Genomic DNA, 13,627 nt, shown 5'->3' on the forward strand with positions numbered 1-13,627 from the left:
GCCGTGGGGTGGTGTCTCACCTGGAATGCCGCCGGGGCTGTTAGCTGGGGAGGGGCGAGCACGGGAGGGGAGGGGGCCTCTGGGGGGGAGGGCCGCGTAGGGCTGGGGTGAAATCCCACGGGAAGAGGAGGGCTGAAGAGTTTTGAGGGTCTGCCAAGCTGTCTCAGCCCGCGGGGAAGTTGGGACACGAGCTCCCAGGGTGGACCCCGGGCTAGGGCGGCCAGCTGAGCGCCGCATTGCTTGTCTTTGCAGTCAAGGCCACCATGCCCATCTGGGTGGTCCTGCTGTCCCGGATCATCATGAAAGAGAAGCAGAGCACAAAGGTAACCGGGAGGACTCCGGGCAGGTGGGGACTCCACGGGCTTCCAGGAAGTTGCCCGGCTGGTGACGTGGTCCAGGCTCCTGGCCTGCGGGCTGCCAGGCTTCCTGTCAAATAAGGAAGTCGGTTTAGATGCCTCTGGTGGCCCTTTTGCTGTTAATTTTCTGAAGTCACCCTGGGAACGGTGGTGTGTGTGTCCCCGAGTTGCTTCTCCCCTGTGGTCTCGTGGACACTGCCCTCTCTCTCTAGTTCCGCTTGCCTCCCTCCTTTGATCTCCTACCCAAAGTGTCTGGTAGATGATGACTTGGTCCCATCGTGGCCAAGCACCTCTAGCAGGACCGAGGATGGAACATCTGACTCCGTGCTGGAGTGGAGTTTCACTTCTTTACAAGAGTCAAGCATGGTCAGGTTGGAGATTTTTGGGGTCTGAAGTGAGATGCTCGTCAAAGCAGCCTGATTTTGGAAAAATTCATCAAAGTCTTTGAAATAAAAGCAGCCAAGAATTGGGAATGTTTGAGAATGGAAGTTAAAATAACAGACAGAACCCAGAACTGTACAAGGAAGGTGCTTTGGGCACAATCCAGGGCCTGTTCCATGTGCCAAGCCAGGGTATTTCCTGCCTTGGGGTGAGAGAAGCTGTGGCTTCAGCCTGAGACAGCCTTGCCCATCCATGCCCTTAAGTAGAAGTAGGACTTCTGCTGTCCCAGCTGGAATTCATTTCATGCTGGACAGAGCGCCTCTTTTCTACTTGGTTGGTTTCTGGCATCCTGTATTTTATGTAACTAAGAGCAGCAGTGCCTTGGATCAGCTTATAGAAATTGGGCCCGCCCAAGCCAGTTTGGCTCAGTGGGTAGAGCGTCGGCCTGCGGCCTGAAGGATCTCGGGTTCAGTTCCGGTCAAGGGCACATGCTGGGGTAGTCGGCTCTGTCCCAGTGGGGGGGTGCGGGAGGCAGCCAGTCAGTGATTCTCTCTTATCATTGATGTTTCTACCTCTCTCTCCCTCTCCCTTCCTCTCTGAAATAATTGTACACACACACACACACACACACACACACACACACACACACGTATTTTTAAAAAAGAGAAATTGGGCCACCTCTGGCTGATTTTTTATTTCAGCCTGTCTTTCCCTGCAAGAACTGGGTGTGTTCTGCTGCCTGCTCCCAGGGTGATGTCAGCTGGGGTTTGTCTCCTGAGTCGGAGTTGCTCAGGAGGTGTGCAGCTGCAGCACTCGATATCACAGCGTGTTTATCAGGTTTCCCCGTTGTACAGGACATTGGACCTGGCTTGGACGAGGAGCTGGAAACTTCACCCAGTGAGGAAACAGTAGGGAATGACTTGGGCAGGAGTCTGATAATGAAGGAATAAGTATGGATCCACCCTGTGAGGAAGATAAAGCAGGTCATTCCAGATCTCAGGGGAGGAAACGGGACTTGTAAGGGGGAGTCATGTGCCTGAGGTCCATAGCCAGTAGTGGGGAAGCTGGAATTCAGAGCCCTTGCTGTGTCCTGGGTGGAGGCTTGGGGGGCAAGGATGTACTTGGTGGGGGTGGGCAGGGTTAACCAGCCACTCCTAAAATCTCCACAGTACTTTAAGAAAGTCCTTGGTAGAAGAGAGAAGTTGGGAGTCAGAAGAGCTAAATATCAGGAATTGATTCTGTTTATCTGGAAATTGGGAGCCGTTTAGCCAGCAGAGAGCTCATGAGCCATTCCATGCACCAGGCCCTGGAAAGCTTGGACCCTGTGGAAGGCCTCCTATCCCAGCACGTTACTCATTCAGCCAGCAGTTACTGGACGCCTGCTGTGTTTTGGACACCAGGATAGAGCACTGAAAAGGACCTACCCTAAGAAAGTGCAGGGACACAGACTATGTAATGGACACTTATAATGGGTGGAGATCTCTGGGCCCAGGAACTTGACAGGGTGGGAGTGGGGGAAGGTGGGTGGGGAAAGTTCTCGAATGGTGTGTGAACTGAGGCCTGCGGGAGGAGTAGCTCTCCAGCTAGAGAAAGCAAGTGTCCCAGCTAGTGGTAAATGCAAGTTGGAAAAGGGACCCTCCCAACCTCCCGGAGGATCGGGGTTTCAGACCCTGGTGTGTTGATGGTGGCAGCCGGATAGACCTGTTAGGAGCAGCCCCAGTGGGTGGCCCTGAGCAAGGGCTCTTAATGGAGATGGTATAAGGAGTGGGCTGCCCATAGTGACACAGCCTTGCCCCAGGTACTATGATAACCATCTCTCTGCCCCCAACCTCCAGAGCATTGCTGTCAGAGCTAACACTGTTGTCCAAACATAGGTGGTGCCCCTTTGGTGAAGGAGAAGAGAGCAGCTGAGGCTTTCCCCGGGTGTCTGTTGGGCGGCCCAGCTCAACTCCGGCCCATCAGCCTTGCCCACCCTCTCCCACAGGTGTACTTGTCACTCATCCCCATCATCAGCGGCGTCCTGCTGGCCACTGTCACCGAGTTGTCGTTTGATATGTGGGGGCTCATCAGTGCTCTTGCTGCCACACTGTGCTTCTCGCTTCAGAATATTTTCTCCAAAAAGGTATTTAGATACTGTCTGTGGTACACTTGATGTTCTGGGGGTGCATGGGTAGCATTGAAAAAGTGACCAAGTAGGGATTTCTTTGGTGATGGAGTGAAGAAAATCATGTCCTTCTGCTGGTTTTCTATTGTTTAATTTTTCAATATGTTTTTGTTACTTTCTTATTTTCAAATACAAGCAAAAGTTTATTTAGAAAGTCGCAGGGGCTGGGGGGGTGGGGGGAGAAACAAAGTCACAGAGGAAGAAAAAGTGAGCCAGCTGGGCTGCATGGGCTCAGGAAACCAGTTCAGAGGCAAAAGAAAGGCCCGCAGAGCTGCGGGGCAGGGGGAGGCGGAGGGGCGGGGGGCGGGCAAAGGTACTCGTTCTGAGGGAAGAAGAGGGAGAAAGGTGGGGCATGCTTCAGAGAGAGTGAAAGAGAACATGTGCCAAGAGATTATATTTTTTATTATACAATTAACATATGCTTGATGGGGAAAAAAAGAGAAAAGCTTAATGAAAAAAATTAGAATTGAGTACCTACTTGTGTGCCAGGCACTGTAGTAGGTGCTAGAAATGAAGAATTAAGAGACTCGTCCCACCTGCCAAGGGGTTTCTATGCTATTGGGTAAACAGTGCTAGGGGTATTTTCTGCACAGCTTTTGGAGTTATAATATTATGGATACATGTTAGAATTTTGTTTTGTTCATTTATTATTGTAACATTGCATTCTCCGATATCATTAAAAAATATTGCTCTTGCCAAAACCGGTTTGGCTCAGTGGATAGAGCGTCGGTCTGCAGACTGAAAGGTCCCAGGTTCGATTCCGGTCAAGGGCATGTACCTGGGTTGCAGGCATATCCCCAGTGGGAGATGTGCAGGAGGCAGCTGATCGATGTTTCTCTCTCATCGATGTTTCTGACTCTCTATCTCCCTTCCTCTCTGTAAAAAATCAATAAAATATATTAAAAAAAATATATTGCTCTTAACTCCTGTAACAATCACACTCCTCAGGTACCACAATTAATACAGTTAGTTCTTCTATTGCAAATGCAGGTTATTTCCAAGTATTCATTGTAAGTAATGCAATAATTTACAATGTCTTTCAGGTGATTTCCTTATGATTAGCTTATATAAGGATATAATGATAAGGGGTAGAAGACATATATGGCTCTAGATATACTTTACCTGGTTGTGTTCTGAAACAGTGATATGCCAATTTAGTGGGATTTCAGAGTGCCACGCCAGCATTGAGGCACTGAGTGCTGCTGTTTTGTTTTTGCTTTGTTTTTCTTTCCTCAGTCCTTTGTGTATAAAACATTGTACTTGTTTCAGGCATGAGCTGCCTATCTCATCATAGGTACCCTTGCAGGTATAGTAGTCAAGGTCTGATTTCAGGGTTAATGTACAGTCACTGTGTTTGGAGCCTGAGTAACTAGTCTTTGACACTTACAGTGTCGATTGGCCTTTAAAGGGATTTTCTCTCTTCAGGTATTGAGAGACTCACGGATCCACCATCTGCGGCTGCTGAACATCTTGGGCTGCCACGCCGTCTTCTTTATGATCCCCACGTGGGTCCTGGTGGACCTCTCGGCTTTCCTGGTCAGCAGCGACCTGGTGAGTTGGCCAGCACCAAGAACACACCCTTTTCTTGACTGTTCCAAAGTGGGTGCTTTGTCAGGGAGCTACACCTCTGTGTTGACTTTGGGGCTGTTGGGACCTCTGACAGCCTGGTCTTTAAATCCTCATCTCTTTGTCATGACTCACGTTGTATGAAGTCGAGGAAATTGGCTTTCTTTGCATTTCCTTCTCCAGCTTGCTAGATCCCAGCTGTTGATAGCAGTGGCATGAAAGATGAAAAAACTGCCAGCACGGGGGACTTTCCTGTCTTGGTAATCTGGTTCATACCTCACTCTAACGTTAAAACTGCGTTTGATTCCTTTCTTGGTGGCATCTCTGTACGTATTTCATGTACTACAGTTGTAGCTGTAGCTCTCGTGAGCACAGGAAATAGTGTCTTCTCACCACCTGTGCCGGGCTAGCCTCCAGAGAGCATGCTAGAAACTAATGCAGGAGGCAGTGATAAGGAGCTGTGTGTGGTTCTTCCAGGCCTGAGTTATGGAGGAGTACATGTTTATTAGGGCTTAATGCGATCTGGCTAGATTCTTGACATTCGTCTTTGATCCTTAGCTCTACCTGTGGCTATAGTGGAGCTTATCTCCAGTTATCAGATAAGGAAACTGTGGCTCCGTGTTCTGATTTCCCTTCCACATTGCTTAGCTGTGATTTTTCTGTGAAGAATTTGTCATCATCGACCGGGACTAGTCTGTTATCTTGAAGTACAGACCAGAGCTTGAGGCAGTGCAGTGCTTCTCTTCCCTTTTAATTACCATTTTCAGAGTAAGAGTTAGAGCTGATAAACCAGTGAGTTGAAGTGTTTTTCCTTTTTTGGGGCGTGGAGTAGGGTTCTTTTATTTCAATTTCCATTTAACATCACATAATTTATTACTGCCTTGGCTTTTTATGAAGATCTTTTTTGGAACACTTGGTTCCTTGCAACATTTCTATTTGGTTATTCTTCTCCAGTTATTTACATCCATGATTCTACTATACACACACATTGCTTCAGAGTGAGAATCCCTGGGGACAACTGCAGGTCAAGCAAGAAGTTCAAGATTTCTGTGCAGCTCTATTTGTCCTTAGAACATGTTCCATTAAAAATGTCCAGCCCTGGCTGGTTTGGCTCAGTGGATAGAGCATCGGCCTGCAGACTAAAGGGTCCCAGGTTCGATTCTGGTCAAGGGCATGTACCTTGGTTGCGGGCACATACCGAGTAGGGCTGTGCAGGAGGCAGCTGATCGATGTTTCTCTCTCGATGTTTCTAACTCTCTCCCTCTCCCGTCTTCTCTGTAAAAAAATCAATAAAATATATATTTTTAAAAAAATGTCCAGCAGGCCCTGGCCAGTTTTGCTCAGTGGTTAGACATTGGCCCACGGACCAAAGGGGTCATGGGTTTGATCCCTGGTCAAGGGCATGTACCTCAGTTTTAGGTTCCCCAGCCTCAGTAGGGGCACATTTGGGAGGCAACCAATCGATGTGCCTATCTCGCTTCCCCTCCTCCCTTCCACTCTCTAGAAATCAATTTTAAAAATATCATCGGGGTGGATTAAAAAAAAAAATGTATAGAGGTCATTTTGTTGGAGCATTGATGAGATGCTATAGGAACTTAACTCTTGCCTATATCACTTAGCCTCTGGTAAAACTGGTTTCATTAATATGTTCTTCCGCTTCAAGTCTCAGAACCTGTCATTGTCATTGAGGCCTTACTATACAATTGAAATACTCTGCTCTAAGGGCACTTGCAAGAATTGTTTTCACACTGTGCCTGTGTCAATGACAACCATTGGGTTCCTTTCCAATTTTTAGACATTGCTTTCTCGCCACATCCCTTACTGAATGTCAAAGCCAAATGATATGACAAGGTGTATTCAAAGATACATTCATAACTTCCCTCCTCCTTACACAAAAAGAGACTTTTTAGATATTTAGAAAAGAATAACCTGCTTTTTTCACTCAATATGTCCTGGAGATCACTCATGTTGACGTATTTAGGTCTTCTCATTCCTTTCATTGGCTACATTGTATTGTTGATAGGTTTGGCGTCAGTTCTCTTATGCTGTCCTATGTTACAGCTCTTCGGTGTCTCTGTGCATATACATACACAAACATGTATATATAGGCTTTGCACTGGTCTCTTTTCTTCGCTTTTTCTTGTATTGAGGGCATGTTTCAGTTTTCTTCTAGTGATCACCTTTTCTTTTTTTCTTTCTTTTTTAATCTTCACCCAAGGTTTTTATTCCCATTGATTTATTTTTAGAGAAAGTAGAAGGGGGGGGGGGGAAGAAACATTGACGTTAGATAGACATACCAATTGCCTTCTTAAGTTTGTGTGGCTTGGAATTTTTTTTAAAGCACTTTTGGAGCCATGATGGCATTTGATTTCCACAACAGTGGCATTGTGCAGGGTCAACAGGGATCATCCCTGTTGCAGAGAGAACAAATCACAATCAGAGAGGTCAAACAGTTGCCCAGGGCTTCCAAAAACGGGGCAGACCCTGGTCCTCTGCCTCCCCACCTCGGGGGGTTTCTTCATATATCAGGGACTGCCTTCCTAGGACCTCCCTGTCTTACAGAATGTATCATGTCTGCTATGGTCTGAATGTTTGTGTTCCCCCAAAACCCACATGTTGAAACCCAACCCCCAATGTGATGGTGTTAGAAGGTGGGGCCTTTGGGAGGTAATTAGATCATGGGGGTGATGGAGCCCTCATCAAGTGGGATCAGTACTCTAAAGGGACCCCAGAGAGCATCCTTACCTCTCCCACCTTTGAGGACACCAAAAGCAAACACCATCTGTGAACCAAGAAGCCCACACCAGACACGGAACCTCTTTGATTTTGGACTCCAGCCTCCAGAACTAAGAAATAAATGTCTGTTGTTTGTAAGCCCTCAGGCCTGTGGTGTCTATCACAGGAGCCCGATCAGACTGAGACCTTACTCCGTCAACCCCAGAGCCCTGGCCTTCACTGTCCAGGGATGAGGGAAGGCTCTGGTTCACGCCATGCTCTGCACCCTTTGAACACCTGATTTCCTTCTTGGAGCCTCCACTTTCTCAGCAGAAGGGGAAGGTGGCGATGATGATGGTGGCGATGACGATGGTGGTGGTGGTGGTGGTGAGGGCAGTGACAGTAGTGGATGATGGTGGTGACTGTGACAGTGATGGTGACGTTGAAGGCAGTGATGATGGTGATGGCTGTTGTGCCATGCAGTGTCGTGAGGGTTAGAGGCTGTGTGTATAAAGCACCTGCTATCACACTAGAACCCATCCTGGTCTGCACCATCTGACCCAAATAAACCACTCTGTGCCGTTCTTCCAACCTCTGCCAGGGCTGGCATGTGACCATGGTGCTGTCTTGCTCCTGTCTGTAGACCTATGTATCCCAGTGGCCCTGGACGCTCCTGCTTCTGGCTGTCAGTGGCTTCTGTAACTTTGCCCAGAACGTCATTGCCTTCAGCATCCTCAACCTCATCAGCCCTCTGAGCTACTCGGTCGCCAACGCCACCAAGAGAATCATGGTCATCACGGTGTCCCTGATCATGCTGCGGAACCCTGTCACCAGCACCAACGTCCTGGGCATGATGACAGCCATCCTGGGGGTTTTCCTGTACAACAAGGTGAGTCTGGGATAGAGGAGATTGTTTCCCCTTGACACCCAGGGAGGCACCAAGAGTTGGTGGAGAGGGGAAAAGTAGTGGCCACGCCAGAAGCTAAGAGGCCCAGGCTCCAGCTCCCATTTTTGCCAAACTGGTTTATGGTCTTGGCACAGTCCCTCCTATCCTGATCTGCCTTTTCCCCCATGGATGACCCGAGTCCTTGCCTCACTCCAGCTGTGGCTCTTGGGTCTCCTGAGGCTTTGTCAGGATGTCACTCTCTCCTTATGTAGGCTGTTTAGTCCTCTAAGGACACAGGATGGCTAACAGGGAGGGCCAGTCCATTAACAGTTCACTGGCCATGTCCAGCCCTGCTGGGTCGACATTTGCATGGCCTTGAAGGGCTACTTGGCAGGGAATCTTGAGCCCCCCTTGGTCTTGTGTGTGTTCTGGGAAGGAGCCAATGTCCACTGCTCTCTTGACCCTGCAGACCAAGTACGATGCGAATCAGCAAGCACAGAAGCACCTCCTCCCTATCACAGCAGGGGACCTGAGCAGTAAGGAGCATCACCGGAGCCCCCTGAAGAAGCCCCACAACGGCGTCCTCTTCCCCCAACATGGCGACTATCAGTACGGCCGCAACAACACCTTAACAGACCACTTCCAGTACAGCCGGCAGAACTACCCAAACTCATACAGTTTGAACCGCTATGACGTGTAGAGCCTAGGATAGGGTGGGCTGTTCTGCAACTCCCCACAAACCCACCCCTCCCAGCAGTACCAGGAACTTCTGACAACCGGTGAATGTAAGCCCGCCGAGGGTACGGTGCACAGCCATCAGAGGACCCTGGGGTTCCCGGCCCCCGGGGCAGCAGGATGCCTTCCCTGCAGTGAGGACCACAGCCCTCAGCACTGGTGTTCATGCCCTTTCTTCCTGGAGTTTGTCATCTGAGGCGGCAGCACTATGAAGATCTTGGCCAGGTTTTACCTTTCTGTGTGGACTTAACCCCCAAGTCATGTACTTCAGAGTTCTTGTTCTGCTTCTCAGATATTATTTCCAGAAAATCCTCTGGAAAGGCGGAATCGTTGTGGATATAGACCCTGGCATGGGTGAGGAGATGGACTCAGTTTCCCTTTCAGCCTCATGGCTATTTGCAGTTACTGGCAAACACTCCCAGGTGAACAGCTGTTGGCAGTTAGCATTGAATTCTTAGAGGCTGATTCTGTGACCAGCAAGTGAGAGTTGTATGTCAGGATCCAGAAGGAAGAACGGAGTAGGTCATTGCTCCCCTCAGCAGTGAGGAGGAGACTGGAGGGCCGGGAGAGGGATCGTTAGGAAATCAAGTTCAGTGTTTCAAACTCTATTTCTGACTTTGTCTTTTCTGGTGGGTCTTCACTGCTGTGATGATTTGGTAGGACGTCCAGATGTTGATTTCATGAAGATCTCATTTTTGTAGGGAATGTTTTGTAGTTGTGTATTTATGCCTTGGTCCCCAGTAGAAGATGCATACAGACTGGCTTACAGATTGAAAAACCTTTTGCTTTAAATGTTTAAAAACAAACGAAGTTCCCACTGCTGATGCCTGTCTGACACACACCAGCATTTGGTAGGAAACAATGAGGTGTTGAGAAGCACCTCTCAAAAGACCACAATCGCTGAAAACAGAATGAATCAAGAATATTACCTGGCCGGTTTGTGTGACAGACAAGAGCAGTGCTTTGATTCCTATTCTCGTGGTGCTTACATTGGGATCTGAATCATGTCCTGGTGAAGGGAAAAGAGGCGAGCACCAAGCTAGGCTCTGGTTGGTCAAATCAGATGCTTTGGTCAAGAAAAAGTTGACTTAAAAAAAAGAAAAAGTAGGAATAGTTGGTTTGGGGAGGTTCACAGCACGATGACCTGTGTGCCAAGCTCCAGGTGGGGTTTCCGTCTTTCCTGGCATCACGGAGGACTGTTACCCTCCTCCTGGGACGCTGGCTGGGTCTGTGGTGATGCTGCTTTCTTCCTCAGCACTGTCCCCAACAGCTGGGGCAGGAGTCGTCCTTTACCTCCTGTTGAGTGAGACATTTTTCCCACTCAGAGAGTAAGAGACAGTTTACGCTTGACTTGGTTTGTTTCTGATAATTGGAATTTTGTATTTAAGAGGTGGTTTTGTCAGCTTACATTGGGCCACTTCTGGAGAGGTCTGGGATACCTTCTGGCCTGTGAGTTTATGAACCACCAGCCTCTGAAGTCCATTTGTTGTCTTGTTATTCGCTTGCTTTCTAATTACTTTGGCCCCAGATTTTAAGATGATTGCTGTGTGAAATCTGAAAAGGCAATCCTGAAGGGTGTTGTTGGTGATGAGCTTGCCGAGTGCCTTCTCCAGAAGCAGTCAAGCCTACAGCTGAATTTTTCTCAAAGCTGACTAACAAATGGGAATAATTTTGAACTGCAAAGATATTGCAGTGTTGTCTTTATGATTAGAGTAACTGAATCCTTGAACATATATTTGAACTCCAAAATGAATTATGCCTATATTCAGATTTAATGAAATTTCTGATGTTGCTGAAATGTGTATATTAGTTCGTTTTCCTTTTCCAATGCAGAAACTGCTAGTGAGGGGAAATGACTGGTTTTATTATGGTTTATAAATTAATAAAATGGGATATTTAATTCTGTACATAAATTTACAGTAAGTACATACACTGGAATAAATGAGACAATCATATTAGGCCAAATTATCAAATCAAAAGACAAAGACATACTTTTGAGACTTGACAGTTCAGAGCTGACTGACCCCTTGAAGGCTGGTTTCCCAGCCACTACTGCCTGGCCCGCCTCCCACATTCACATTTGCAGCTGTTCCCCTCACACTCACTTCTCGGGTTTGTGGTAGCGAGTCCAGTTTACCCACTTGTGGTGTGGTCTGGCCTGCAACACTAACCCAACTCCTTCATTTTACAGAAGGGGAAACTGAGGCTCAGAGGGCATTTTTAAAGTGTTTGGATCACTGTATTGAGACTTGGTGTAGAATTTTTTAAGTCATGACTGTATTTTCAGTCATTCATTATAGGGAGAATCACACCCCTATTACAAAGGAGAGAAGCCAGAATATGTTCCAGTGAAGCACTGGGACTTCTGAATTTTGCTGTGTATTTGGCATACATAATGCAATAGGCCCTTTATTATTGCTGGGACACAATTAGACCTAATTTGTTAAGGGTCTAACAGCCTTAAGGGCAGAAAACATTAAATTATTAAAGGATCTGAAAATTGTGAATTCTTTTTTTTTTTAAATGATCACCTGTTTTCAAGACTTAAATGCTGTAGACTATCCTTTGGGAATGACTGTATATTCATTGATGGCATTTACCAAAAATAAATGATGGTCTCTAGGGAATCAAGACTGGTCCCAGTTTGTCCGTGAGGGTCTCTTTCTGAGTGACTGTCTTCAGTGTGTCCAGCAACAAGACGAACAAGAGGTACAGAAAGAACAATCTACGTGGTTCTCATATCCAAGAGTTGCAAACCTGATTTTCCTGAGCCAAATTTAGGACCTGTGATTTGTGAATTTATGTGATGGTAGAATAAAACTATAGAAATCCCAGCTTATCAGTTAATGACATGCCTTTATTGAACAGAGTAACAAAATCCAAGAACATGCTGGCAGCTTGTGCTCATGGGGCACATTTCTGAGGTGTGATACTTACTACATGCCCAATGCAGTGGTCTCTCACACACAATCCTTATAATCCCTTTGCATTGATTTATTATTTAATAGATGAAAATGAGGCCCAAAGGGGTTATTTGTCTTGGATCGCCCAGCTACTTAAGCCTGCCTCCAAAACCCAGTCCCCTCCCTATGACTCAGAAACCATGCCCTTCAATTGCAGGTGAAGTTGACTGAGCACAAGAGAGTCAGGGGCTTTGGCTAGAAATAAATGACAAAGATCTGTAGAGTCTTAGGGATTTGCAAATAGATGGCAGGCCGATTCCCAGTCAGGACACACGCCCAGGTTGTGGGCTGGATCCCCCGTAGGGGGTGTGCAGGCGGCAGCTGATTGATGTTTTGCTCTCACATCAATGTTTCTCTCTAAAATCAATAAGAACAGTTTGTTGGTTTGTTTTAAAGTGTAAGCAAGAACTCACCTAGTTAAAGCAAGAACTTATTTACTCATGCCTCAGCCTACTTGATTTTAGTAATTTAGCAACCTGACTATACTGACTCAGTTTTCTTCATTCTTTCCTCAAAGGGTATGTTTCTGTTAAAACAACTGCCTACAACTGTTTAATTCATAAATCTTTTGTTCAATGATTTACTGAACCTTTAATATGTACCAAGTACACAAAGCTGAGATATATAAGCCTTCTACCCTCAGAGCACTCACCTTCATTTATACAGCACAGAGGTGCTTTGTTGTAGGTACATGAAAAAAATGCTAAGGAACATACAGGGTAGAAGGGCATATGGGAATGTTTTGACTTGCACTTAATAATTCACAAGGTATTTTTACAGTTTGTATTATATGTGCCTCATTTAAACATTAGAACACAAGTGGGATATATTAGCCTCATTTTATAGAGGGAAATAGAAGTTGATTTGGCCCATGAAGCAGGACTGCAACCCAAGAGTGTCTGACTGCAAGTCCAGGGCCCTCTGCTGAGCAGAGCAGCCATAACAGTTAGCTTTGGTTTTTCTTCACCTAAGGCATATACTCCTAAGAGTAGTTGGTGTGATCAAAATATACCCTGGCCCAGCCACTGTAGCTTGGTGGTTGAGTGTGGACCTACGAACCAGGAGGTCACGGTTCAATTCCCGGTTGGAGCACATGCCGGGTTACAGCTTGATCCCCAGTGGGTGATGGGGGTGCAGCAGGTAGCTGATCAATGATTCTCTCATCATTGATGTTTCTCTTTTTTCCCTCTCCCTTCCTCTCTGAAATCAATAAAAATGTTGTTTTTTTTAAAGTATATCCTGTCATTTCACTTGCCTGGACCATACTGCTACTGTAAGACCCTGAAGGATGACCCAAGAGGTTTTGTAGTCTGCCACTACAGTTCCAGTAGGGCTTCCAGCAGCTCTGACCTAAGATGCGTCACTGCCTTACAATTAAGGGCCAGGTTCAGTGATGGCCTCATTTGTCAGACGAGAGTGAACTCTTACTCAGGAATGTTTTCTCCAGAGACTGTAATACCTGTTGGTCTCAGGGCAACTCCCATGTGACCAGGTTTGCTTGGTAACGAGATCAGGCCTAATGACTGCTCCATGCTCCAGCACAAGACAGGACCATCTCGTTTCCACATCATTCCTCCCCTCCTTTGGCTTCAGCTAGTTCACCACATGAGGTTGTTATTGTGGGAGACGAGGTGACAACTACACCAAGCTCTGGCTTTATTGAGACTATAGGTCTGGATTATCAGTCTGGATTTTTTGCCATCCTAATCTACACTAATAAAAGAGAAACATGCTAATTGGTGTCACTCCATTACACCCACCAGCCAATCAGGCTGTATATGCAAATTAACCCAACAAAGATGGTGGTTTAATTTGCATACAGGCACATCGTGAAGACAAGAGGCTTGGCTTCTCCGCTGTG

At 46.8% G+C, this 13,627-nt stretch overlaps 1 protein-coding gene across 2 annotated transcripts; it reads left to right on the forward strand.

Moving 5' to 3' along the window:
• The first annotated feature begins 232 nt into the window (after window positions 1-232).
• SLC35E1 (solute carrier family 35 member E1) lies at window positions 233-11,434 on the forward strand. 2 transcript variants are annotated; one of them, XM_015567008.1, is made up of 6 exons: window positions 243-323; window positions 1,592-1,720; window positions 2,722-2,859; window positions 4,327-4,452; window positions 7,826-8,071; window positions 8,538-11,434. In XM_015567008.1, the coding sequence occupies exons 3-6, from the start codon at window positions 2,791-2,793 to the stop codon at window positions 8,766-8,768; spliced, it is 672 nt and encodes a 223-aa protein (XP_015422494.1). In that variant the 5' UTR covers window positions 243-323; window positions 1,592-1,720; window positions 2,722-2,790; the 3' UTR covers window positions 8,769-11,434. The 2 variants fall into 2 exon arrangements, with proteins under 2 accessions (XP_006768502.1, XP_015422494.1); XM_006768439.2 differs by lacking the exon at window positions 1,592-1,720 and having other exon boundaries at window positions 233-323.
• Window positions 11,435-13,627: the final 2,193 nt, after the last annotated feature.

Source organism: Myotis davidii, unplaced genomic scaffold, assembly GCF_000327345.1.
Source record: "Myotis davidii unplaced genomic scaffold, ASM32734v1 scaffold1203, whole genome shotgun sequence".
Lineage (NCBI taxonomy): Eukaryota > Metazoa > Chordata > Mammalia > Chiroptera > Vespertilionidae > Myotis > Myotis davidii.

Coding starts and splice junctions, on each gene's coding strand:
- SLC35E1 (XM_006768439.2), top strand. CDS start 264: ATGCCCATCTGGGTGGTCCTGCTGTCCCGGATCATCATGAAAGAGAAG. Junction 324..2,721: donor AAGAGAAGCAGAGCACAAAG/GTAACCGGGAGG, acceptor CCTCTCCCACAG/GTGTACTTGTCACTCATCCC. Junction 2,860..4,326: donor AGAATATTTTCTCCAAAAAG/GTATTTAGATAC, acceptor TTCTCTCTTCAG/GTATTGAGAGACTCACGGAT.